A 26,780-nucleotide genomic window follows, 5' to 3' on the forward strand; every position below is an offset into this window, starting at 1 on the left:
CTTACATTATTTTTTTTTTTTTGAAACAAACAAAAAAAATTTGCCTCCAAAAATTTCGCTCCAAATTCATCCCATTATTAAAGGAGGAGATACACTAGGCTGATGCTGAAAAAACAGGACTTATATGAAACCCTCGTCCAAACGAATTCAAGTTATTTAATTTATTGGTGTATTTTGTTATTTTAAAAAAGGAAACTTTTTTGCGTTGTGCAACCACTTTAGCATCCTAGCGCCAGAAACACGATCACGAGAACTTTTCCGAGTTGCCCTAGCCGCGATCTCCTCAACCCATCACTGTCTCTCCTCTCTACCGCAGTCTACTCCGGGTATAGTCATCGTTCTCCACCGCACTGTACTCTCTGAGTCTTTTAGGTTTGTTGTTTTTCACTGCCACTCTTCATTTTTTTTTTTTTTTTGGCCTTCATTCTCTCTAATATACACACGCACACACATGACAATGACAATAATGTCAGGGTAAACATTAATATGGTTTCTAATGCTGGACAAGATTATCCTTTGCTGCACCCTTTATGTGTGTTTGTGTGTTTGCCTGGCAGTTGTTTGTTAGAATGCTTAAGTGAATGTCTGTCACTAAATACACACACACACCCACACACACACACACACACACACACATGTTATGATGGTCAATTTCTAGCACTTCGTTTGTCTGATTTTCACTTTTCTTTGGAAAAAATTCTTCAAATATATATATTTTGATTGAGTCAACTTTTAATTAAGCAAGGGATACTCAGAGGTCAGGTGTTGACTCTTCTGTTGAAGTGGTTTAACAGTTTTGGTGCAAACAGAGAGAAAGACCCTGTTTATTCAACTGTTAAAGGCACCAAATCTGCATATGCTTCCCCCCCAAAAATAAATAAATAACTAGAGAAAGGAATTTCTGCAAGGCATCTGAATCTCTTGCAGTGCAGATGACTGAAAAGATTCGCGGTTCATTTCCGGCTTCCAAAGATAGTGGAATTGATTATGATTGGGACATAGCTGGTGAGGTTAGAGAAATGGAGAAAATTGATGTTAGAGCTAATTCAAAAACCTCAAGGTACTCCGTATATTTTTATATATGCTTCCATTTCTCCTTTGTTATTGTTTTTGTTGCTGTTTTTGTTTTTGTTTTTAAAAAAAATATAGAATTAATGTATTTCTGAAATTATTTGGAGATTTTTTATTTTTATTTACATATAAATAATTATGGTTTCATTCAGATGAATGAGCATGCTTAATTAAGACTTCTAATATTAATTGAATGTCCTTTCAACTTATTATCAATATAGTTTGCTCAATTTGCATCAACACCAACCTTGTGGGAATGGATCCTGATTGCCAGTTTGCATTATGTATATTATGTGTTTTTTAGTGTGCTCAGTTTTTCTTTTTTCAGTTGATGAATGAAGTGGTAAATGGTAATAGTCATGAAGTATATGTTGGTTAAAGAAGGTCAAGGATCAAACATTCTGTAATTTTAGCAAAATTATGGGGATTGTATTTTGATCTGACACTAGTTTTCTTGAATTGTTTGAGATAAATTTGTTGACTAAAAGATGTAGTTCATTGGAATCTATACATCAAAGTGTCTGATTGGCATTGCCTTTTTTTTTTTTTTTTTACATGCATCTATGTATCAATATGTTTTAGCAAGGCACCTTGTGGGTTTCTCATGCTATTGCATCAGGTTCCCACTATCTTTTTCTTTCTTTCTTCATTATACCACTCTTGAAACCTTGACCTCGAGCTAGAAGTTAAGAGCCAAAGCCACCAAGCCAGAGGTAGACCGCTAACCCACTATACATGTGACAAAGTGACATCTCTCTGGTGTTAAATTAGAATAAATCACAATTTAAGCCCTTTGAAGGAAAGAACTTCTAATTTGGCATTTATTTAATGAAGCACTGACACAGACACACGTGTACAAGGCTTGGACATGTGTCCGACACGCGCTAAACATGTCTTGTGTATTTTAATATATCTAACGCTGCCAGACACTCTTATCGGACACAGCCGGACACCGATTCGGACAGCCGGACACCCAGGCTGAAGATACGCCGCTAGGAAATTTTTTTTTCTTTTCAAATAGACAAGATCATGATTCCCATGAATCAGTCGGCTAGAGGAAGAAGATGAAGCGATCCAAGAAGTTGAGAAGGGAGCCAAACCAGTGCAACATGGGTATCATTCATATATATATATATATAACGTAAATTGGTTTGACGTATGTATAGAAGTAAAAATTGTCAAGATAGAGGAAAGGAGAGAGAAAGGCCGGAAACGATGGAGCACATAGTGTTTGTAGATCTGAAATTGAGAAGACAGAGGGGAATGAGTGATAATGGCCGGTAGGAGCACAGAGACGTGTGTCAGTGGAAAAGAGTGATGGGGGAGAGAAAGAGGGGGTAGGTATCACATATATAAGATTCTATCTTATCTATATATATATATATATTTGTTTTTTATTTTATTTTTTTACCTATAATTGTGTAATTTCTTTTATTTTATATATACATATATTTTATTTTATATAAACAACTATATCTATATTTTTTTTCTTTTGGAATTTGGATTAAAGTTTTTGAAAAGAAAGATGGTGCAAGTGGGCTAATTTAAATGAGTGATATTTATTAATATATATAAAAAAAAAAATGTAGAAAAGTAAATTTTTTAATATACAATAAAAAAAATATATTATCATTTTATTGCCGTATCCTTGCCGTGTTCGTGTCCTATTTTTTAGAAAGTTGTCGTATTACCGTATCTGTGTCGTACCCGTGTCCCGTGTCCGCGCTTCATAGGTATTTATTTTCTATTTAATTTAAGTAGATTTTGAAAGCCTTCCTTCAAATGAATCTTGCAGAATACGAAAAAGATCAAGATTATTGAAGGTACAAGGCTTAATAGAGAATGCATGGAATGATTCTTATTTTTTGGTCTGGTTATTTGATTTAATGCTTCATTTGCTTAATTTTCTTTTAGATTCAAACTATTTGATTTTTATAGTTGATAAACCTTTAATAGTGTTGCTTTTCTTGGACATGTTTACTTTTGTTCCAATGTTCAAAACTAAAATAATTTTCACTTTGGATTTCACTTAATACTTAATCAAGCTTGATTATCTTAAAAATAAATTATGTTTCATATTGTTTTACTTATGAATGAGCACAATGAAAATAAATTGCCTTCTACATATTGCTAGTACTCTGACTTATCAAAAAAAGAAAAACATATTGCTGGTACTCTGACTCAAAGGTTGCATGCATGATTTATACATGGAGAGTTGCTTTCATGTGCTATGTTGATTTGCTTTGATTTGGTGAATTAGAAATGGTGAGTAGTTGACTTTAAAAGGCTTCATGCATCTTCTGAGGGTTTATTCTTAAAGGCTGGTTGTAATAGCCCACTCTACCACATGGTATGATAGTGACTGCTTTGGGGCCAAGCTTGCACGTTTTTGTTCTTGGGTTTACCTGAAAAGGCCTCGTACCATTTGGTGTGTACCAATCCTACATATATAGCACTTCCCTTTCTACACCTGGGCAATGTGGAGTCGTGCACTTGTAACCTGCCAGTGCCTTGCATTCGCCCACGCATACCCACCCACAAGGTCCCCACAATCCACCCCCCCTTAAGAGGCCCAACGTACTAGTCGGCATACTTCCGACTGGGTCTGATACCATTTGTAACAACCCACTCTATCATATGGTATGATATTGAACGCTTTTGGTCCAAACTCACACGGTTTTGTTCATTGGTTTTACCTCAAAAGGCCTCATACCATATCAATCCTACATATATGCACTTCCCTTTTCCACACTTAGGCGATGCGGGATCGTGCACCCTTAGTCTACCAGCATGGTAGCCTGCCAGTGCCTCTCACCCGCTCACGCACACCCGCCCACAAGGTCGCCACACTGGTTCTTTGTAAATTGTCATGGCGAGCAGTTGCTTGTTCGGGTCTTTACATTTTACAGAATGGTTGTTTTCTTGTGCAATTTATTTTATGGGTAAGTTATAACAAGAAATGGGTCATGCCAGAACGTAATATATATATGCACCGTAAAGTGCGTAAAATAGACTTAATACTTAGGTATTGAAGTTGACCATTCATCATGCCTTCCATGATCACCGTGTTATCAGATTTAAAAAAACCCATTACTGGTGGAACTTTTGTTGAGCCTAACTCACCCCATGTTGCTTTAAGGATTGACCATGCTATTTAAGCAAATTATGAATATTATTCAAGCATGAACCAGGAGACCCAACGAGGCCATGTATTGAATTGGATCATATCTATTGTTTCTCCCATGTATTACATAGAGTAGTGGGAAAGAATGAATACTATTTAAGCAAATTATGAATATTATTCAAGCATGAACCAGGAGACCCAACGAGGCCATGTATTGAATTGGATCATATCTATTGTTTCTCCCATGTATTACATAGAGTAGTGGGAAAGAATGAATAAATCTTTGGAGTATGGGACAGACTAGGGGGTGAAGCGCATCCTTTCTATTGGTTGTTCTCTCCATCTCTCTCTTGCAAAACAGACAAGGCTTAAACTGGAAATGCTTTGGAGAGCTTCTTTGCATAAATGTGTGGAAAATTGCAACAGGGGAGAGCATGAGTTAAGCGGTTAGGTGTCTTGTGTAAGAAGAATGACAAAAGAGTGATTAAGGCTGTGTTCTTGTGACAGTTTAAAATCATGAACCTCCTCAACTCATCTCTATTTTCAATTTCATTAAACATTTTAAGGTTACCAAACATCTTATTTATTTATTTATTTTGTTTATTGTGTTAGATTTTCTGAAACAGTTTAAGGTTACCAAACAATATTCCTTTATGTTACCAAACAATGGTTTTGTTTATCAATAAACATGTCATAAACACTGCGTAAAGTTACGAAAACAGTTACCAAACGGACAATTGGTCTAAAGTCATTTATTTTATTTTTCTCATATCCATTTAAAGTGCACAATTGGGTATTTAGGATTTTTATATTCTCGTTGTCACTTAATGCACAATTGGGTATTTAGGATTTTTATATTCTCGTTGTCACTTAAATTTTTTTTTATTTTTAAATTTTATAAATTGCGGAGATTAGGGTTTTGATGCTTACAGAAATAAAATTCACCATATAAACACTGCTTGTTATGTAAACTCATTAAATTATTTTGTAAGTACTCTTTATTTTGTTGATTCTCTTTCTCAAGTCTATCACATGAACGATCAAGTAAAGAACCAGATTGCCTGTGTTGACAAAACTGTCGGAAATCACTTCTATAAACCTAGATACATGTATAGAGTGGTATATATACATGTGTCTGTGTGAGTGTGTACGTATACATGTATTTAATTGTGTATATTATTGTAATTGTTTAATTTAGAAATGCTTATGATTTTATTTTATAATTTTTGTTTATTGTACCAGGAAAAAGGTCATCGGATTGGATGATCTTTTGAGTGACTACTACAAAGAGAAAGATAAACTCAATGAGAGGGAAGCTAAACGGGCAAAGACTAGAAAAAGTTACTATTCAGATGAGGATGAGGACAGCACAGTAGCAAAACTCTCTGATTGTGTTGACAAATGTCAAGAAAAGGCATAAATTTTCTTTGTTTATATATATATATATATATATATATATTTATCTTTTTGCCTTTTTGTTTTTGTTGCTATATTGTTCTTTTACATTTCTTTGTTTTCATTTTATTATTATTATTATTATTTTGTTTTTATGTTGTTCTTATATGACTCACTGCATTCCCTAACAAATAGGAATACTATTTGTGCAGATAGGATTAGTAAGTGGCGAGGATGAGATCTATTTGTGGGGTCTCCCAGTTTTTGGAAAACAGGTTTCATTTATTGAGCAAACTGGAGTTTAGGGTTTATACAGTAGTCTACAAATTTGACATGAACTATTTAGGTAGGACAAATTATAACATATGTTTCCTCTTTGTAACTTGCAGAAGACTGGACCATCATTGATACATTTTGAGCTTGAAAATTGCTCGCTTTTGCAATCTTTTATGAGCAATGAGCTCAATTCATTAGTTGATCTTAACATTGACAAAGGTTTCTAATTTTCTTTTTCTTTGCTTGCCTTCTGTCCTAGGATTATATGTGTTACCTGTCTTGATCCTTTGAAATTTTGCACTACTTTTGAGTTTGGTTATAAGAATGTTCTAACAAGCATACCTGATTGAAGTTTAATTTGTATTTGCTATGTTCTTGCAGGAGAAGTTTTCCTTGAAAGTTTGTTGCTCAATGGGTGGCTATTGAATTTGGTCTATTCATGCAGTAGCGTAGAAAAATCCATAGCAACATGGACATTCAATTTGAGTGAGTATGTTGTTCTATATTCATACATCGAAACAGGTACCTGATATTCATCTTACCATTGCTTTTTCTGGCTTCTCAGTGTTGTACTCATCAAAGGAAGTTCTGAGGACTTCAACGGTAGACTTTTGGTGTGAGATTCTCTCACCTAAAAAGGAGGTAATCTTGATCTCTATTTTACAAGGTTAATTTGAAGCAAAGTCTTCTTGTAACATATAAAAGTGGAGTAAATTATTGTGACCTAATTACATACGCATGCTGAGAATGTCAGAAATTACACATACACTCTATGCTCTACTTATTTTAATAATTTTTTTTGTAAAAAATAGAAAGGTCAACATAATACAAAAGACTGTTACACCCCTTTTAAGTTCAAAATTTCTCCCTCAAATCTTCTCACATCATCTTTATCTATACATTCCTCACCCATTTTTCTTCATTCTCTCTACCGTTTTTCTTTAAAAGTCTCGCTCTATATATTAATCATTCTCATATTCTCCCCCTCTTAGGGCTGCAAATGAACCGAGTTGTTCATGAACAACTTGTTGAAACTTGGCTCGTTAAAAGCACATGTTCGTTCATGAACTCATTTTTTAAGGCTCGTTTAAGGGCAAATTGGGTTTTCTGAAAGGTTCACAACTCGTGGCTTGTTAAAAGCTCATGTTTGTTCATGAACTCATTTTTTAAGGTTTATTTAAGGGCAAATTGGGTTTTCTAAAAGATTTTACTCAACAATAGTTAGTAACGGGAAAACTGGAATGATACACCATACCTTAGGAGAGGTTTGAGTAATTTCAACCATTATAGCACTTGTGTAGTTAAACCCAACTTCAGCAAGGTGATTGGATTTACCCATTAAACTGAGTTATAATCTATATATATATATATATATATATATATATATATATATATATAGGGTAAAAAACTGAGTTATAACCTTGTTTGGTTAACTTTATCTTAGTTACAATTCTTTATCTGTCACAATGCTTAATCTGGTTGATACATTGCAGATTAAAATCAACTGGTTACCTAAATATTCTGAACTACAAAGGGCTCTCCTAATCTATGGTTATCTGTTGGATTCACCATCCAATTCTTCGTGCAATACGGAAATGTTCCATGAAGGTAAGCCGCTTTCCATCTTCTATTTGCTACTTCTCATGCACAATACAATGCAGAGGTAGTGCATGTGGTTGAAATGATAATGTCCATGTATTGTAGAGCTTGGTTTAAAACCCTTTGAATCAAGTGTTTATACTTTATAGACATTGGGAATGCGCAACTGAGGAAAATGCAGAGGACTGCCAATAGCAGAGCACAACATATGATTAATAGGTTTAGGATTTAATTAATACAAATCTGTAAAATCTTTTGATTGCAAAAAATTCCTGAAAGTCGAAGATAAATTTTAAATATCAGTAGCATGTTTCAATAATAGGTTTAGGATTTAAGTAATACAAATCAGTATAATCTTTTGTTGGAAAAATTAGTCCCGAAAGTTAAGGATAAATTTTTAATAATCAGTAGCATGTTTCAAATTTGGATATTAATCTTGCTCATTTCATTTTTCTAATTTTTTTTAAAATTGATTTCTACTGTAGTGTCAGGATATTTTTGCCTCCTGTGTCCTTCATATCATTCACCTGAGGACAACTATATGTTGGACTTTATGATTAGACTATCTCCTGGAAAAGAGAAAGGAGGAAGACATTATACTTTCAATATACTTTTAGTTGTACACTGATCTCTAAACTAGTAATTTATTTCTCTTAATTAGAATATACTTGTTGCCAGTTTGGATAAGGAGTTGAATTTAAGTTGATCGTATACTATGTAATATCAAAAGAGGATTGAATTTAAGTTGATCGTATACTATGTAATATAAGGATAAATTTTTAATAATCAGTAGCATGTTTCAAATTTGGATATTAATCTTGCTCATTTTCATTTTTCTTAATTTTTTTTAATTGATTTCTACTGTAGTGGCAGGATATTTTTGCCTCAAACTAGTAATTTATTTCTCTTAATTAGAATATATTTGTTGCCAGTTTGGATAAGGAGTTGAATTTAATTTGATCATATACTATGTAATATCAAAAGAGGATGCTAACAAAAGGCTTCTTGTGTCTAACATGGCTTCATATACTGTTAGTTTTTTGTTAGTGTTCCAATCCCATGTGGCAGATGGGTTAGAGAGGTGTCCTTGTTGCATAGTGTAACTGAACTTAACAAAGAACACTTTATTACTTAACTGATTTTTCAGTAATCCATTGTTGTATATTATTAATGAGTACACTATTTATTAATGATCCAAAGCTATATTTTATTCTCTTAATTTTGCAACATGGGTACTAGTCATTTATCATTTTGTTTGATGTGTAGTGTGAAGATGTGCTAGCAACTCATCTGGTTTTGAAGTTTCAAAAATAAATTCATCTGGTTTTGACTTGACTTGGTGTATAATAATTGGAAAATCCAATGTTGGTTTTTAAAATAATGTTCCATAATAATTATACTACTAAACACTAGCTTTGATGGTATCTTCTGTTGTCCTCTAAAGGAGAGGTGCAAAGGTTCAACTCTTAGATTCCCAATCGGGACATGGCTGTTGTACTTATTGAAAAAATAATTATAATAATAATAATAATAAAAAGAGATTCAAAAATATTTTACGAAATTTTAAGTTTATAAAACCATCTTCACTGGTGTTCTTATCTTACTCACCCACATAAATACAAGTTTTGCATTGACATGATGTAATTTCCCTTGACTTTACAGTGACACATTTTTCCAAACAGAAGCAACAACAATGAACATAAGTTCCTTCTGGAGGGATTCGAAATGTGAACAGTTTATATCATTGAGAGCGTCTATTCTAACTAGAATATGGCTTTGTTTATTATGGGAAGAATTGATATTTACATGCATCTGACTGAAATGGGTGGCACAAATAATATGCATTGATGATATTGAGTTTTATCACTCTCGCTTTTGGGCTCTATTGGCACCATTTTGGTTTGTCTAATATCCTGTGATTGATGTGGTTTCATCTTATATGATTATGAAGATCTCTTTTGTTGCAGTATGTTCTTTTGGTGCTTCTTAATTTTCTAATCTTGCTTTATGAGAAGATATCTGGATTATTTTATTCTCCAACAAAAGCAACAAGGGTGCCAGTAATTTACAACTTTTTTTTGGTGTGTAGTTTGCAAAAGTCCATTATAGTTCTTCCACCAATCACTAGCTTGAGTGGTATCTCCTGCCTTCTTGTAAAGCCCATTATACTACTAGTGTTCTTACCCCCCTCGCCCACATATATACCAATTTTTGCATTGAAGTGATGTCATTTTCCTTGACAGTAATACATAGTCAATTTCCAAAAGATACAACAAACATATTTTCCTTCTGAAGGGGTTTTGAATTTCAGCAGTTTATATCATTGAGACATGCTTCTTACTGCATATGGCTTTCTTTAGGACGGGTAACATTGACATGCTTCTAACTGAAATGGGTTGCACAATGCATTGATGTGTTAGGGTTTTCTCACACCCACATCATTTTGGTCTGTCCAATATCCTGTCATTGATGCGGTTTCATCTCATATAATTCTGATGATCTGTTTTCTTGCAGTACTCTTTTTGGTGTTTTCTTATTTTTCTGAAAGTAGGAATTTTATTACATTTGTGTTGGTGGGTTTTTTACAACTCAAACTCGTCTTCTAGATTTCGACTGTTGGGGACCACCCCAAAATATCAGAGCTTGGATCAAATATGTAGCTGCTTGTTTTCAAGTAAGGTAAGTGACAAATGAACTTGGTGTGGTTTGTTTTATTGACAAAGTGGGGATCTACATGGTTGATTTATTTTTTGAATGTTGAAACCTGCAAATATTTCATGTTTACAACCAAGACTAACTTACAGTAGAGTTGCAATATGATGTTCTCTGGATGGCTTTATATGGATTGAAGTGTCACTGATTTGGGACTTTCGATTGCTGGCATGAATGACATTTTTCTTTGCAGGAACACATATTCAATCTTCTCGACTTCGGAAGCAGAAGAGTTGCTGGTTGTGATTATCTGTCTCTTCTTAGATCGACAGCTTCTAGGCCTGTCTGTGATCTTGTATGAGTGTATGCTATCGGCTATTAGTTTCTTTACAGATTGCGAATGGAATTGGAGTTGCCAAAGAATAGCAAAATCCATTGCTTGCAGGTTATTGATTGATATTATGATTTGCTTCGTTTTACATCAATGGGTGACAACTAAAGCACTTTTTACTTGAGGGCTTTTATGATTTTACATCAATGTATGATAACTAAAACATCTATTTTATGCATTTTATTGTGCTGAACCACCATCTTTTTTGCTATTCATTAATGGTTTGATTCTCATATGCACCTGGTATTCCTTTTGTAGTTATTTTTAGTTAATTGTGCCGGAATGTGGATAGTATCTATTTGGAAATCACCAAAAAGGAACCGGGACAAGAATAAAATGACTAGTACAAAGTTCATAGAATAACGTGATTTGAGTCTGATTTGCAGTTTGTCATGAACCTTAGTCTAAATACATTAGCATACTTTTTCATGATGGTGACTGGTGAGAAGAAGGTTATACTTCTACATTCCTTAACGGGCTGCTTGATGATCAGGTTAAGTATCAGTGCTAGTTGATTGATTTTTTTTAAGGAATTTTTTCTTTTTGAATGAAGAATTCCAGTGGTGAAAAAGAAGGCTAACCTCCTACCATGTAGCATAAGGGGTGACACAAAATGTAACACCATTAATATTCTTCACTCTCTGTAACCCATATTTTTGCTGAGCCAAATTATCAAGTCACTAATAAAACATATATAAAAGATCTTAAAATAACTTCGGTTTTTTTGTCAGGACCATTGGATGTGGGAGCTTGTATGATTTATTTGGTATTGTTGTGTACTTGGGATGAATAAGCTGTGATAATTGTGTTACCAGACTAATAAATATTCAATAAGCTGTGTTGAATGTCACAAACTACCTACAGAAACATTACGACCATATGGCTTCTGCCTTTTTATTTAATGAAATTAATGCCTTGCACACTTCCATATGGTCATTGAACAAATGAATAAATTTCTTGGTTCTTTAAGATTGGCTTTTCTTATTCCTTTTCTCCCTTTCCTCTCTTGTTTTTGCTGATTACATGATGTGAATACAGAGTCCCCAGGGATGTGAACTCCATCAGAATTTTGGAGAGCATTTCAGGAGTAGATGCACGCAGCAAACATCTGAGGAGTATGGTGGCGTTTCAAATACTACACACTTGTTTTGATAACCAGGTAGCCCATATCCTTGTGCAATTACAGATCAAATATGATTGCTTACATATAAGATCCCACAAGATGTTTCGGTTTTATCAGCAAGTTTTTTGGTATAATTTCGTAGTTTCAGTTGATTGCTTGAAATAAATAGTAACCCAATTTAACTCTCTTTCTTGGTAGGTAAGCGCAAGCACACACACAACACACACACACACACACACCTAGACTTGGGTATGTGGTTAGTATGTATCCAAGCATGAAACATATCATATTCCCGAACAGAAGTGCACAGAGGCTGCTAATAATTCACATTATCTAGTGTTCCTATTTCATTTTATGGAGTAAAATAATTTCTTTATGTTACATAGTGTGTAATATAGGCATTTCACTTGTCTGAAGCAATAATATAATAAAATTGAATAATTGGATATGCTTTTTATTTGCATGTCCAACCAAAATTATCAGACACATATCCCATACTTATGTCTAAGTATTGTGTGTACTACAATTCTTACTACTTTTGAAGAGTCCATGTAACATACCATGAACCCACTCACTGTTGCCCAAATGGGTACTTGATCCATCCACCTCTTTTGTGGGAGGAGGAGATGCCACTAGAGCTAAAGCCTTAATGATAACTCAATTCAACTCAAATATGGTTTGTTGTCTACTTTATGTGGGTTAACAAACATCCATCATCTCTACCCCGAGAAATTATTGTATGGACCAAGTCCATACACCTCACTTCGCTGAGTTGGTGGACTACACCAATTAATTTTAGACACATGTAATAAAAATTTATTTTTATATTCAATTTGCCACATCAGCTTTGCAACATCTCTCTCCTCTCTCAGCCTTCCCAATCCACTCCATCTATCTCTATTCTCGTTCTCAACTCTAAACTTGCCCTCTCTCTCTCTCTACAACTACAAAAGAATCAGAAGTTCAAAACCCATATCGGCATCAGTTCAGATTGTTCAAAAAATCAAAACCCATATCTTTCAGTTTCCATCGCCCGCTGTTCCAGTTCAGGTTCGTCGTTCGCAAGCTTCAGCCGCTGTCTCTCAACTCAGTCCACCAAGAAACATCAAGAAAGAAATTCACCGTCTTCGTCGGAAGAATCCCAAGGATAGAATCCAAACGGATCGTCGCCGAGGAAATTGCCGAAATTGGAAGCTTTTGCTCTGAAATGGATGAAGGAAGAGAGCGATTGAGGGCGAAGAAGTAGAAGTGAGAGAAGAAGAAAGAGTGGAGAAGCAGAGGGCACCGGTTTCTGCCATTGTAGAGAGAGAGAGAGTGTGTGTTTAGAGAGAGAGAGAGAGGGTCTTTTGGGTCCCGAATCTGATGGATTTGGGAGAGGTCCGGCGATTAACAATTTGTTTGGTCCAACGATTAACACCTGAGCGGCAACCGTATGGTCATGGTTCTGATGTGGCAAATTGTGATGCGAAATTGTGAAGTACCATCTCTGAAGAAGCCATCGTTTTAGAGAGAGAAACAGGAGAGAGTAAAAGTTGGGTGGAGAAAGAGTTGGGTGAAGAAAGAGATGTTGCAGACGTGGCAAATTGAATTTAAAAATAATTTTTTTATTGCGTGCGTCTAGAATTAATTGGCGTAGTCCACCAACTCAGCCAAATGAGATGGTGGACTTGGTTCATACAATAATTTCTCCCATTCCTTGTAAAGGTGGATCCTTTTGTCAAATCAATTATGCGCTTTTATCGTCTAATTGAGCTCAACATCCATGGCTAGTTGATTACATATGCCAGCTAGACAAGCCTCCTGATATTCCAATTTGTTTCTTCTATAATATGTTAATTATGATTTACATTTATATATTTCCTTGTCATCTCCTCAGGATACTGAAGGAGAAGAGATCCTGAGACGGCTTGTCTCGATAAATGTGAAAGACAAAAATTGTGATCTTTTTAAAATGTATGTTTACTTGGTTCTTATTGAGAACTGGCTGTTATATAATTATATGTTGGAAGACAAGCCAGTGATCTTCGAATTGTGGAGTGTTCTTCTGAGAAATTGTTCTTGTCAAATAACCAGCACAGATTTAAGGTCGTATGCATCAAAGGTGTGCAATTAAACCCTTTGTGTACTCTGCTTGCTCTATTATTTCTTGAAATTATATACTACGTATTTCTTTTTCCAATGCAGGTCCGTAGCAAGGCTTCTTATCTGCTACAAGGCACTGGCAACAAATGATTGTTGTTAAGTAAGAACTTCGCTAAACTGCTACTTATCACCAAATAGTGTGATTAGTCTGATATTGGTTCATTCAGCTATTGCCAGGAAATTCAATGGGAAAATCGGTTCAAACCTCAGCTATTGCCAGGAAATTCAATGGGAAAATCGGTTCAAACCTCAAAAGGATACCTAGTGATGGACTTCGAATCAACCGCTTTTTTTTTTTTTTTTTTGGAGTTAGAGAAGTGAAATGTTTTTAACAGACCTTGAAGTATATGAGATTAGTTGCTCCAGATTTTGTGTGGTGTGACTTGCTGCTCATTCATTATATTACTCTTGTAGTTTTTGAGCTCGGAACTCTTTTAATATGCATGCCCTTTTATTTTTGGGCCAAATTTAGAGCATCCATGTCTGTTCCTTGGAATATTGTTCGCACTAAGGCCATGTTTGGTTGGGATATTGTTCGCACTAAGGCCATGTTTGGTGTGAGTGAATGGAATCAAATGAAGTTGGAATGGAATGTTTTTGTTTCCGTTCTCTTATTTGGTGTGTCACATTAAAATTGGAAGGGCCATACTGAAGTATTTCCAGGAATGCCCATTGTATCTAAAAAGTGGAATGTCCTTTCCTCTTCTCGAGAGGTGGAATACCATTCCATTCCCGCTAACAATTAAAAAAAAAAAAAAAAATCAAAGACAAAATAGCTTTTGGCAAATACACACGTAAAAGTGAAGCTCACAGGTGTGGGATGAGGCTCGCCGGACTAACTTTTTGGTTTGGTCATCACTGGTCTCGCCGGACCTGTTTACAAAGTTTGTCGGAACTGTTGGTCGCCGTGACTGAAGCACGCTGGAACTGATGCTTCAGTTGAATCGTCAATGCTCACCGACCAAGCTTCGGATGTGAACTTTGGTGGGTCATCGGAGAGAGCTGAAATGTAGCAACTCGCCAAAATGATGAAGATTCTGCAACTGGAGCACATCGGAATTAATAGACCTTTGCTGCTCGGAATTCACACCGGAATCACTGGTTGAATGAAGCTCGCCGGCGTTCATGGTGATGGAGCATCAGCTGGGTCTATCTTCACCGGAACCGTTGAGTCTTTGAATGCAGCTCGCCAATTTGCCAGAGCTGAAGGGCTTTCACCGGTTTTAATGGAAGTTGAGAGTCCCAGTGTTCACCGGTTTTAACGGAAGCCGAAGGTCTAAACTTTTGCCGGAACAGTGAGAAGACTCCCTTTTGGGCACAATGAACGCTTCAGATTCAATTTCTATCAAGCTCTGATTTGCTTGTAAATGATTTCTTTTACCAGATTCAATTTCTTGTTCTCGCTGTTATATCTATAATACCCACACATATATATACATGTATATACTTACATATACATATATTTATGTTTCTCTACTTTCTCTCTCTGTGTCGTTTATTTTCTCTTTCTATTATCTATTCTCCCTTTTATTTTTGTAGAAGTTTTTAGTTAAATTTTTTTACTAATATTAAAATATAATTTAAAAAAATAATATACATTCATTTCAATTTTTTTACCAAACAAATGGATGAGAATAAATATTTTATTTTTACATACTCCATGTTTGTAATCAAACGGTAGAATGAGAATCATTATTTTTATTCCATTCTCTTTGTTATTTCATTTCTACCTCCATTCTCATTCCACCGCATCAAAATAATCCTAATATTATTTGAAGAATAATTGGGATTTTCGGAAGAAGATGACGTTGGTTTGATTAAAATTGAGAAATAAAAAGGAATATAGAAAATTTAAATGCCAAAGCTGAAGCAGTTTTTCTTTTGGCCTAATATTGAAACGAGGCACTAGTGAAACTTATTGCAGACAATAAGTATATCCTTATCTAAAAGCATTTTCTCATTATCTTATCGGAAATAAAATAACGGACACGAAAAAAAAATCATGGATACGAATAAAATTCTAATATTTGAAAACTCTCAATAGAGTGTTTTATTTTGAATATAAGTGATAGGAACATTGTTGAATGTTAAAAATTAAAAAGATTTCAAAACATATTTAATTTTTTTTATTACCACTTAAAGTTTTTAATACTTAAAATTCAGCTTATTTTTAGTTTTATCAAATTAACTTCCCGTGGCCAAACAGATCCCAATTATAAAAGGAAAACTGAGTGAGTTACCTGAGACCAACTTCATCCCGCGAATTTTCTCTCTCTAAAATGGGAAAGAGGACCGCTAAGTACTCTGTGGTAATCTCAAACTCCGTCCGTCTCTCTTACACACACGTATTGAATTAGTGTTACGTGTGCGACTCAGTTTGAGTTTTGGAACAGGTGGATGCGTTCACCGACTCGCCTTTCAAAGGAAACCCAGCGGCGGTTTGTTTGTTAGAAGAAGAGAGGGACGAAGAGTGGTTGCAATCAGTTGCAAGTGAGTTCAACGCCTCCACAACGTGTTACTTGACTCGGCTCACTCACTTCGAATCTAATATTCAAGAATCGTCCGATGTAATTATAAACTCTAAGTTCCGTCTCAGATGGTTCACTCCTGTAGCTGAGGTCCGCTTCACTTTTCTCTTTTTTAAGCCTTTGTTTATAAACCCTAGTGTTTGATTGGAACCAAGAAAACAAAGTTTCAAGAATTTGCTCAATAATGCTCATTCTTTTAATTTCACACAAGAATCAGTATATAAAATTAGTCTTTTCAATAACTATCTGTAATTATGATTTATAGTGTCTTAAATACGTGATTCCTTTTCTTTTTTCACATTTGAATTCAGGAATGCTGTTCTTGTGTACTGAATTACCACTTCTGATTCTCCTGACAAATAATAATAATAATAAATTTATTATGGTACTTAACACTTTGATGTTCCTTTGCTATGAATTGGAAGGGAAAAAGTGATGCGGGTTAGTATATGGGTAACATGTATTACCTCTTTAACTTTTAGGATCCAGTTTATTTTGCACTTGGATAGTTATTTTGCAATTAATCCGAGTAGAATTATTGGTTATCTTTCTATCTTGGTTATCTTTCGATCTTGGCGAGGAAGGATTAATTTATATTCATTTATATGCTAAGAGTGGTATATGGTAACTTACATCCCACCGGTGCCTCAGTTGATTCTTATAGTTAATGTGTTATAGTTTAATTTGCAAGAGTTCATGCCTATTTTCAGGTTAAACTTTGCGGTCATGTAACCTTAGCAACTTCACACTACCTATTCACATCTGGTTTAGTTAATGGCAATGAAATCGAGTATTTGACACTATCTGGAATTTTGACTGCTAAAAGAGTTCCAGCTGCCCAAAGATTAGATTCGTTAATGTTTCAGAATGGTGAAGCACTCTTTCATTGAATTGAATTTTCCAGTTGTACCAATGATTGAGTTCACCTGTGCTGAAGTCTTGTCGCTTTCTAAAGTGTTGGGTGGTGCTCCTGTGATGGAAATAAAGAAGACTACTGGAGATGATCTGTTTGTACGTGTTCCATCTGGCTTTTGATTCTTTATTTATTACTTGCATAAGTATGCCACTTCTGATTTTATGTAAAAATTGAAATAGTGAATGGGTTGCATTTTATAAAACCCTGGGAAATGTCCTTGCTATGATTTTCATAACAGAAGGTCATATTAGTTGGTAATGGTATGCATCCCCAAACTTTACTGTTTCACGGTGCTTCTGGAACGAGATAAAATGTTCTTCAAGCTTATTTATGGTTAGTTTGTACTTGAAAGAGACTGATAGTTATTGTACATGGCAGGTTGTGCTTTCATCGGGAAAAGCAGTCGCAGATTTACAGCCACACTTTGACGAGATACAAAAATGTCCTGGAAGGGGAATTATTGTTACAGGGCTGGCTGCACCTGGATCTGGTTTCGACTTTATTAGTCGATTTTTCTGTCCAAAATTGGGTGTCAATGAGGTAATATGTTGAATTTTGGCCTCAAGCCATTGTACATATTTATAATTGTGAAACAAGCAGCCAAAGAGGCATGCAATTCTGTAAAAGTCTTGCAAGGGACTTTATGTTAACTTTTGCTTCGCAAACCAATCCCGATTTAGCACTACAACACTATGAAAGAAAGCTCCACATCTTGGCTACTTGCAAAACATGTTATTTTTGTTTCTCTATATTTTTTGAGGACTGCTCTTACATATCTCTCGTTATTTGGGGACCCTTTTTACCTCTTTGAGCTTCTATTGAATTGAGAAATAGGTTTGATTGTACATCTTTTTTACTGTGAAAGAGTAGAGTGAATGAGATAGATAACGAATTTGGAACCGCTAACGAAAAAAAGTATAGTTAGGAAGGCAAATGGGCTTTTTTGGGGATAGAGGGACTTTAACACTCACGATTTCTAAAATCCTCTACTATAAATTTCACTGTTGTCGGTATTGACATGTAGAATGGGACTTTATCTTTATTTTTGTTATTAATAAGTTCTCCAAAAGATCTATCAGACTATTGAGTGAATGATTTGATCAATGAATATCTGATTCTTTCTTCAATTTGGAATCGATTCACAACAATTCTTCAATTTTTCATATAAAAAAATACAGATTCGTGTCGTCAGTAATCATTTGATATAATATTTCAGTATGTATACGTATGTATATAGTTTCATCCTTCAGACCCTGCTTTTCCCTTCCCAGCCTTTGTCAGATTTAATTTAAACCAGAATCATCTGCATAACCTATATTTGGTTTTCTTTTTCAATGATTGTCCATAGCTGGATTATTGTTAGGTAATCGTAGTATTCAGAAGTAAAGAATTCCCGCAAACTACTTATCTGGATTTAGTGTAGTTTCAATGGACACTGGTATGTCGCATGACTTGTCTTGATTTCCCAGGATCCTGTGTGTGGGAGTGCACATTGTGCCTTGGCACCCTATTGGTCCAAAAAGCTGGGGAAGTGTGATTTTGTTGCATATCAAGTAATCTCTCTCTCTCGTCATCATCATCTTCACCTACATTTGCTTTCTACTAATGTTATTGTTAATTGACTCAGGCATCTTCTAGGGGAGGCATAGTAAATGTGCATTTAGATGAGAAGAGTGAAAGAGTGCTGCTTCGAGGGAATGCCGTCACTGTAATGGAAGGTTCTCTTTTGTTTTAGATTTTGGGGTTAATTCCATCTTTCATGTACGACATGATTGAAGATCTTGGCTATTATTGTTGGAAACAGTCCCTTTGCTTTCTCATTGAAACTTCTGAAATCTTGGCTAAATTAATTACTTGTACTGGAATCATTTGTAAATTCCGACTTTAATCTTCTTTCTATCTATTTAAGTACTTCATACAAGAAAATGTGCTTTCGTTCTATTACAAATCTTTACTATTAATGCCGATTAATGGATCTATCCCACTTAGCTGATGACTAATTATAAACGAAGATTTCTTGAGGCAAGCCCTCAATCACTATATCAAGGTCTTTTCTGTAAAATCTGTGCAATTATTATCTCTTCTTCAATCTCACTCTTCTTATCAAAGGGTGAAAGAGGTTCATTTATTATCAATCCATGGAGTGGATGTGCACGGTAAAAGTTGTAACACCATAAGGAACTGGCAAGATAAAATTATGTACCAAATGGCGGTAAAAGGATAACGGATAGGCAGCAAGTGGAATGCTGCTCTGCTGGGCTGAATTCCTTTTGCGCTCAGAGATTAATCATGTCTTGATACAATGGGTATGTTCAACAGTGTAAGGTAACTTACCAAAGTCCCATTCACTCTTGCCAAATTTCTCTTTTCATTATGTCACTACAACATTTACTTATCTATTTAATACATCTTTACCATTTTTTTGATTGATTTAAAAGAAAAGTTCATATTCTTGACATTATAGTAAACCTTTTGAACTTTTACACCTACGAGAATTTTTTTTTTGAATAACAGCAAATAGCCTTCAATATTGATAATTACTTCGATATTGATTGTTTGATTCTATTTCTGATTTTTTATTTTTATCATTTTGTTGTGACACATGAAAGCACAATATTTACAGTTTAAATCTATTGTAGTGCCAATTTGTTTGCTTAAGTGTAAATCGTAGGTCGGGTGTGCTGTGTAGCCCAGTTGGTGGGCGTGCTCTGCTTTGTGGTTTGGGAGCCAGGAGCCTTGGTTTGAGCCACCCATCAACACCTCGCGCCGCACCCCCCCCCCCCCCCCCCCCCCCCCCCCCCCCCAACACACACCCCCCCTCCTCCTCCACCTCCTTGTCAGGTTAAAAAAAAAATTTGTAAATCATAGGTCGAGCTGAACTGCCGAAGTTAACTATATACCTTTGGGTGAGAGAGAGTTGGGATTACCCAACTACCTCACCTTGCAAGAACCATTCTAGCATTTCCCATTTTATCAAAAGAGAAACGAGGCTTAGCTTAGTGGGAGGATACTGGGAGCACAATTCAAATTCATTGAGGTCAGAATAGTCTATAGATGGTGGTGCATTTTAATTGGACTTCACAGGACCAGATAGGATAGGTCTAAATACTTTTTTCTAAGATTAATTTCCGATTTTACTGCTCATTTTAGTTTACAATAATCAGCTCTTGGATGAACAATTGTTGAAAATCTATGTTGGAAGTGATTTCTGGAACAATTGTTCACCACTGGCTATCTAAAAAGTGTAGGAATAACTGCTGTGCTATTTCTTTTCCCAAAAAATATAAGGGGGAAGAGAAAAAGACAGGAAGAGAATAGTTGTCATCAAATTTATATCTCAAAATAAGATTGTTCTAGTTTCTAATTCAAGTTATGTAACTGTTCCATAGGCACCAGAGCAAGTAAACTAATGTCACTTGCAGCCTTACAAAAATTATCTATATTGCTTGTTATGATGATTTTATTCTTTCACTAATTCCTCAATTTTGTTTTTGGAGATTAGATTACAAACTGCTAGTTAGCTCATATGATGTTGCATTTCTAGCCTTTCCTAATTGTGTTATTATTTTTGGTTAAATCTGCATTACGCTCAGTGTTGCTTAATTAGTTAGTTGGCTCTGTGCGGTAGCATTTGCCTGTCTGTGTATGAGTGTATGCTATCAGCTATTAGTTTCTTTACAGATGGCGAATGGAATACCAATTAACAAAGAAAAGCAAAATCTATCCATTGCTTGAAAGTTATTGTTTGATCTTATAATTTGCTTGGTTTTCCATTAATGGATGACACCAAAGCACCTTTACTTGATGGATTTTATGATTTTACATCATTGTATGCTAACAAAAACATATTCCATTTTATCTATTTTATTTTGCTAAACCACCAGCTTTTTTGCTATTCATTAATGGTTTGATTCTCATATGCATATGGTATTCCTTTTGTAGTTAGTTTTGAATAATTGTGCGAGAATGTGGATAGTATCTATCTGGACAATCACCAAAAAGGAACCGGGCCAAGAGTAAAATGACAAGTATGAAGTTCATAAAGTAATGTGATTTGAGTCTGATTTGCTGTTGGTCATGAATCTTTATGTAAACACATTAGCATCCTTTTTTTTCTTTTTGAATAAAGAATTCCAGTGGTGAAAAAGAAGGCTAAACACCTACCATGAAGCATAAGGGGTGACACAAAATGTAACACGATTAATATTCTTCACTACTATATAACCCATATTTTTGCTGGGCCAAATTCTTCAGTCACTAATAAAACATGTATAAAAAAAAAATCTTGCTATAACTTGTGTTGTTTTGGCAGGACCATTGGATGTGGGAATTCGTATGATTTATTTGGTATGGTTGTGAACTTGGGATGAAAAAGCTGTAATAATTGCATTACCAGACTAATAAAAATACAGTTGTGTTGAATGTAACAAACCACTGACAGAAACATTACGGCCATATGGCTTCTGCCTTTTGATTTAATGAAATTAATGCCTTGCACACTTTCATATGGTCATTGAACAATTGAATAAATTTCTTGGTTGGGGGCAATGTATAATGAGTTTGTATAGGAAGTTTTTTCCCCCTTTAAGATGGGCTTTTCTTATTCCTTTTTTTTTTTTTTCTTTTTTTTTTTTTCAATTCTCTCTCTCATTTTTGCTGATTTTATGATGTTATGAATACAGGGTCCCTAAGGATGTGAACTCCGTGTGAATTTTGGAGAGCATATCAGGAGTAGATGCACGTAGCAAACATCTGAGGAGTATGGTGGCATTTCAAATAGTTCTCAACTTCTCACTTGTTTTGATAACAAGGTTGCTCATATCCTTATGCAATTGCGGGTCTAATATGTGTGCTTACATATAAGATCACACAAGATGTTTCTGTTTTATCGGCAAGTTTTTGGTATAATCCCGTTGATTCATTTGATTGCTTTAAATAAATAGTAACCCAATTTAACTCTCTTTGTAAGTGCACACACCCGAACAACTCACACACATACACCCCCGAACTTGGGGTACGTGGCTAGTATGTATCCAAGCCTGAAACATATCATATTCCCGAACAGAATTGCACAGACACTGCTAAATATTCACATTATCTAGTGTTCCTATTTCATTTTATGGGGTAAAATAATTTTTTATGTTACCTAGTGTGTAATATAGGCATTTCACATGTCTGAAGCAATAATATAATAAAATGAATAATTGGATATGCTTTTTAGTTGCATATTCAACCAAAAGTATCAGACATACTCATGTCCAAGTACTGTGTGTACCACAGCTACTTGTAAGTTCTAACTACTTTTAAAGAGTCCACGTAGCATACCGAGCTTCAAGAACTTGACATGGGTTTTATAGGAAGAAGTAGCTCGTCAGGATCCAATGATGACTGGATTCTTGGATCATCAAAGACAAGTGACGGAGATCGTTCAGGGTGGAGGAAAGACATTCGTCTTGAGTCCTGAGGCTCCAATACCCTCTTATGAGGAAATAGCGGCTGCTTGGGAGCGATTGCACCCACTCGCTGTTGCTCAAATGGGTACTTGATCCATTATCCTCTTTTTCTCATATAATTCAGCCCAACATCCATGGCTAGTTGATTGCATATGCTAGCTAGATAAGCCTCCTGATATTCCAATTTGTTTCTACTATAATATGTTAATGATAATTTACGTGTATATATTTTCATGTCATCTCCTCGGGATACTGAAGCGGAGGAGATCCCACGTTTATTGTGAAGGACAAAAATTATGATCTTTTTAAAATGTATGTTTACTTGGTTCTTAACTTCTTATTGAGAATTGGCTTTTATATAATCATACATTAGAAGACAAGCCAGTGATATACGACTTGTGGAGTGGTTTTCTAAGGAACTGTTCTTGTCAAATAAACAGAACAGATTTGAAGTAATATGTTAATCGAAGGTGTGCAACTAAACCCTTCTCTTTACTCTGCTGCTCTGTTATTTCTTATATTATAGATTTCTTTTTCCAATGCAGGTTCGTGTGGTTAGGCTTCTTATCTTCTGCAAGGTATTGGCAACAAATGATTGCTGTTAACTAAGTACTTTGATACTAATTGTGTAACTCAATTAGTTTTATAATGCCTGTTTTATGTATTTGTATCTTAGTCACTGATTTTGTTGCCCTGTCTAGGTATTTGTCGTACCGCAAATTCTTTTCGAAAATGGAGTACTTGTGCTGCTCTCTCTCTGTAGCAGTGAGATTCCCTAATATCGTGCAAAGAACAGCTTGGATTTATTGAAGAAGATGTCATTCCTTTTATTCCTTTATTATAAATAAAAAGCAATATCGAAAAATTGAATGCAAAATCTGAAGCAATTTTTTTTTTTTTTTTCTTTTTGCCAAAATTTGAACTTATTGAAGACAAGAAGTAACCTTTAATGGTTGAATCGGAAGTTCTTTTTTTTCTCTTTGCCTTTTTCTCCCGTTTTATGTCTATATATATATACCAATTTCTCTATTCCACTCCGTTTATATCTCCTTACTTTTTTCTATTTGATCTCTATTGTAAGAGCTTTCTTTGATATGGAACCCATTCCTGTCCTTGACCACTTTTATAGTTGGTGTGAGGCATCCCTTCAATAGTTACACTGCCACAAACTTTGCCTCTCTTTTGCTTCATTCTCCGGAAGAAAAAAAAAAAAAAAAAAAAAATTGCCTTTGTTTTTCTTGTGGTTCAGCGGTTGATATGGGATTTGGATCATCTTATTAGTTTTTCCCTTCAACTCAGGGTTCTAAATATGCCAATCATCACTTGTGCAATTTCCCACTAATTACAATTCTTAGAACCAATAAAAAACCTTAATAGAGACTTGTCCTTGGCATTTATCGAAAAATAAAAAAATGATCCACATCATGATTACATCAGAGAAAAAGTGAAAAGGAGTTGATTATTTATGCACAATTCAAGAAGGTTTCACTCTCTTATTTTGTTATATAAATAATCAATCAATTAGGTGTTAGGTGGTGCAAGTATTATTATATAGATTTGAGTATGGAAATATATATATATATTACGAAAATAGAGATATAGATATATATGTGCGAATGCATGACAAAGGAAATGAACCTACACAGGGGCACAGGAATCAACTTACACTAGACTTTGAAATGGTGAACAAAGTCAGGACATTAGTCATTAATGTACTAGCCTATTGTCAGTTACGGCCTCAATGGAGACATCTTTTTTGGGACACGGGAGTATTAAATAAGTAAGTAAAAGGTGTAATTTTTTTACACTAATCTCCTCTAAGATTTTGTCAACTTACACATACCTTTCATTTTATCTGTCATATTACATTAACCTCCCGATGATGAGAGTAATTGAAAAAGTAAAATTATTAATTTACTCTTACTTATTAATTTATTATAAAAAAATATAAAATATCATGGATGTAAATTACCAATAGTACCCATTTTAAGATTTTTTTTTTTGTTATTTTCTTTCTCCTTTCCTACTGCCGACAAGCCCCCTCACTCTCTCCTCTGTCCTCGGCAGCCATGCTTACTTGCTTTTATCCCATCTCCTTCCAATAAAATGGTTAAGTCATGATTAAAGTAATGAAACAAAATAATAAAAATAATCTTTATCATCCTTTCTCCAAATGGACTTGATTTTCAAGTATTTGGTATATATGATGCAATTGTGCATTTCATGTTAGTGGGGTAGTAAATGGTCTTGATGAAGAAGGTTATGTAAGACTAAGAGGTATGTGAATTAAGTCTCCTAAATACTATGTTAGTCGGAGTTTGTATTTGTGTTAGTGGAAGACATGAGAGTTAAGTCTACTAAAGACTATGTTAGTGAGATTAGTGGGAGTAATTGGGTACTGAAATGTAATTGGTTACATATGTCTTAGAACCTATATAAACTCATGTACTATGCCTATTTTATGAGGGTAGAAAAGTTAAATGAGTAGAAGAATACAATGAATTAGTATAAGTGAAATAAAAAGTGTTTTTCCTCCATTTTTATTCTTTTCCAAGTAATATAGTATTGTGTGTGTAACTAGGCCACTATTTTCAACAAAGTGGTATCAGAGCAAAGTCAGAAAGTGGTATCAGAGAAAAAGCCAACAATCCTTCCTCCAAATGGATGTTTGTTTCTTATATGTTCCCACCTTGTTAGTGGGTTTGTGCTGGAGACGGGTGACATCAACGGAGAAGAGCATGGACGGCGATGTGCTCGATGACGGAGTGTATTGTCAAACACACGGAACGACGGCGATGCAAGGGACTATTCTTACCGGTGGCGAAGAAAGATGTCTTTACCGATGAGCATGGACTAACTAAATCATGGCGAAGCTAGAAGGAACTGTCCCGAGGAGCAAGCTACTGATTTGCAGATGTTGGGACTGTGCTTTACCGGTGATGACCCAAGCAGGTTTGTACTACTGACAGCAAGAGAACTTACCGGCTATCAAGGATTTTACGGCAATGGAACTTACCGGCTTGTTAGCGGTGAGCTTAGAACAACTAAATGGTCGACAAGGATGACGAGACCTTCGATGATGGTGACCGTCAGTGTACTTGGATGACACCGGTTGTAAACTTGCAACACCGCTTATGGGGGCGACGGCCAAGCCGTCAAAATGTTAAGACATCTTCATAACATTTTTTAGTTTGTTCCGGTGAGCCACCAACACACCAAATTTTTGTGGTTGTAGTTTATATCCATTGGGTGTTCTGGTTTATTGATATGAGGGCACCATTGTCATTTTGAATTTATAAGTTAATGATAGTTTTGTAAATTTACAGTGAGTATTGAGGTTAAAAATGTTATTTCAAGTATTAGAAGGGTAAAATTGTATTTTTTTTTCTACTGACATCAGCACAAACCACTAGTTGTTTAATGGCAGGGGAGGTCCGTGTTATCAGTATACAAACTTTGAAGGATGTTAGTATAATTTGACAAACAAGAGTGGAGGTCTGTGTACGTTGATGAAACTTTAAGGGAGGTTAGTGTAATTATTCCTTTTTTATATTTAACATGTATATGTAATTTACACATACCTCCCCTATGGTTTGCCATAATTACAAGCGGCACCCCTCCTGTTTCGGAAATTATGCGGACCTCCCCTACTTTTGAAAATATCCTACACGGACCTCCCTTATGTGTGACGGATCGTTAAATACACTAACGGAGCTGTCAAAATTACTAAAATGCCCTTAATTCTCTATAATAAATGACTAAAGTACTAAAGAGAGAGGGAAAAAGGCGATCTGAGAGTTCTTCGGCTGGGATCACGATCCGCCATCGTAACTCTGCTTCTTCTTCTGTCACATCATGCAAACAATTCATCTAGCCAAAATTGAACCGCCTTGGGCCAATAGGATAAGGGGCAAAGCCTAACACAACTGTTTGAGGTTAAGATTAGTTCAGAACTATAGCTTAAAACAGATCAGTTCAGAACTGTAGCTTAAAGCAAAAAACAGAAAGAAAATCGGTTGTATTTGGTGGCCTGTAGAGAACATCCATGAGAGAGAGAAAGAGGAGAAGTATCATGGTGGATTGTTGTGTGTATATAGTAGCATCCATCAG

At 35.2% G+C, this 26,780-nt stretch overlaps 1 protein-coding gene, 1 long non-coding RNA gene and 1 pseudogene across 7 annotated transcripts; all 3 read left to right on the forward strand.

The window, feature by feature from the left end:
• The first annotated feature begins 17 nt into the window (after window positions 1-17).
• LOC132268922 (uncharacterized) lies at window positions 18-14,387 on the forward strand. Of its 6 annotated transcripts, none has more exons than XM_059769840.1 (14): window positions 18-372; window positions 933-1,060; window positions 5,438-5,609; window positions 5,803-5,865; window positions 5,980-6,085; window positions 6,248-6,352; window positions 6,432-6,508; window positions 7,360-7,474; window positions 10,072-10,144; window positions 10,371-10,562; window positions 11,547-11,667; window positions 13,508-13,732; window positions 13,816-13,873; window positions 13,941-14,387. In XM_059769840.1, the coding sequence occupies exons 2-13, from the start codon at window positions 933-935 to the stop codon at window positions 13,861-13,863; spliced, it is 1,425 nt and encodes a 474-aa protein (XP_059625823.1). In that variant the 5' UTR covers window positions 18-372; the 3' UTR covers window positions 13,864-13,873; window positions 13,941-14,387. The 6 variants fall into 6 exon arrangements, with proteins under 6 accessions (XP_059625823.1, XP_059625827.1, XP_059625824.1 ...); XM_059769844.1 differs by having other exon boundaries at window positions 13,951-14,387; XM_059769841.1 differs by having other exon boundaries at window positions 928-1,060; window positions 13,816-14,387.
• A 1,585-nt stretch (window positions 14,388-15,972) lies between these two features.
• Window positions 15,973-19,711, forward strand: LOC132268925 (uncharacterized; annotated as a pseudogene).
• A 1,150-nt stretch (window positions 19,712-20,861) lies between these two features.
• LOC132268931 (uncharacterized) lies at window positions 20,862-24,480 on the forward strand. Its single transcript, XR_009469396.1, has 3 exons — window positions 20,862-23,140; window positions 23,216-23,248; window positions 23,372-24,480. It is a non-coding gene; the product is annotated as an uncharacterized LOC132268931 (long non-coding RNA).
• The last annotated feature ends 2,300 nt before the right edge of the window (window positions 24,481-26,780 follow it).

This window comes from Cornus florida, unplaced genomic scaffold (genome assembly GCF_030987335.1).
Source record: "Cornus florida cultivar Cherokee Brave unplaced genomic scaffold, ASM3098733v1 CherokeeBrave_3.0.0_Hap2_Chr08, whole genome shotgun sequence".
Lineage (NCBI taxonomy): Eukaryota > Viridiplantae > Streptophyta > Magnoliopsida > Cornales > Cornaceae > Cornus > Cornus florida.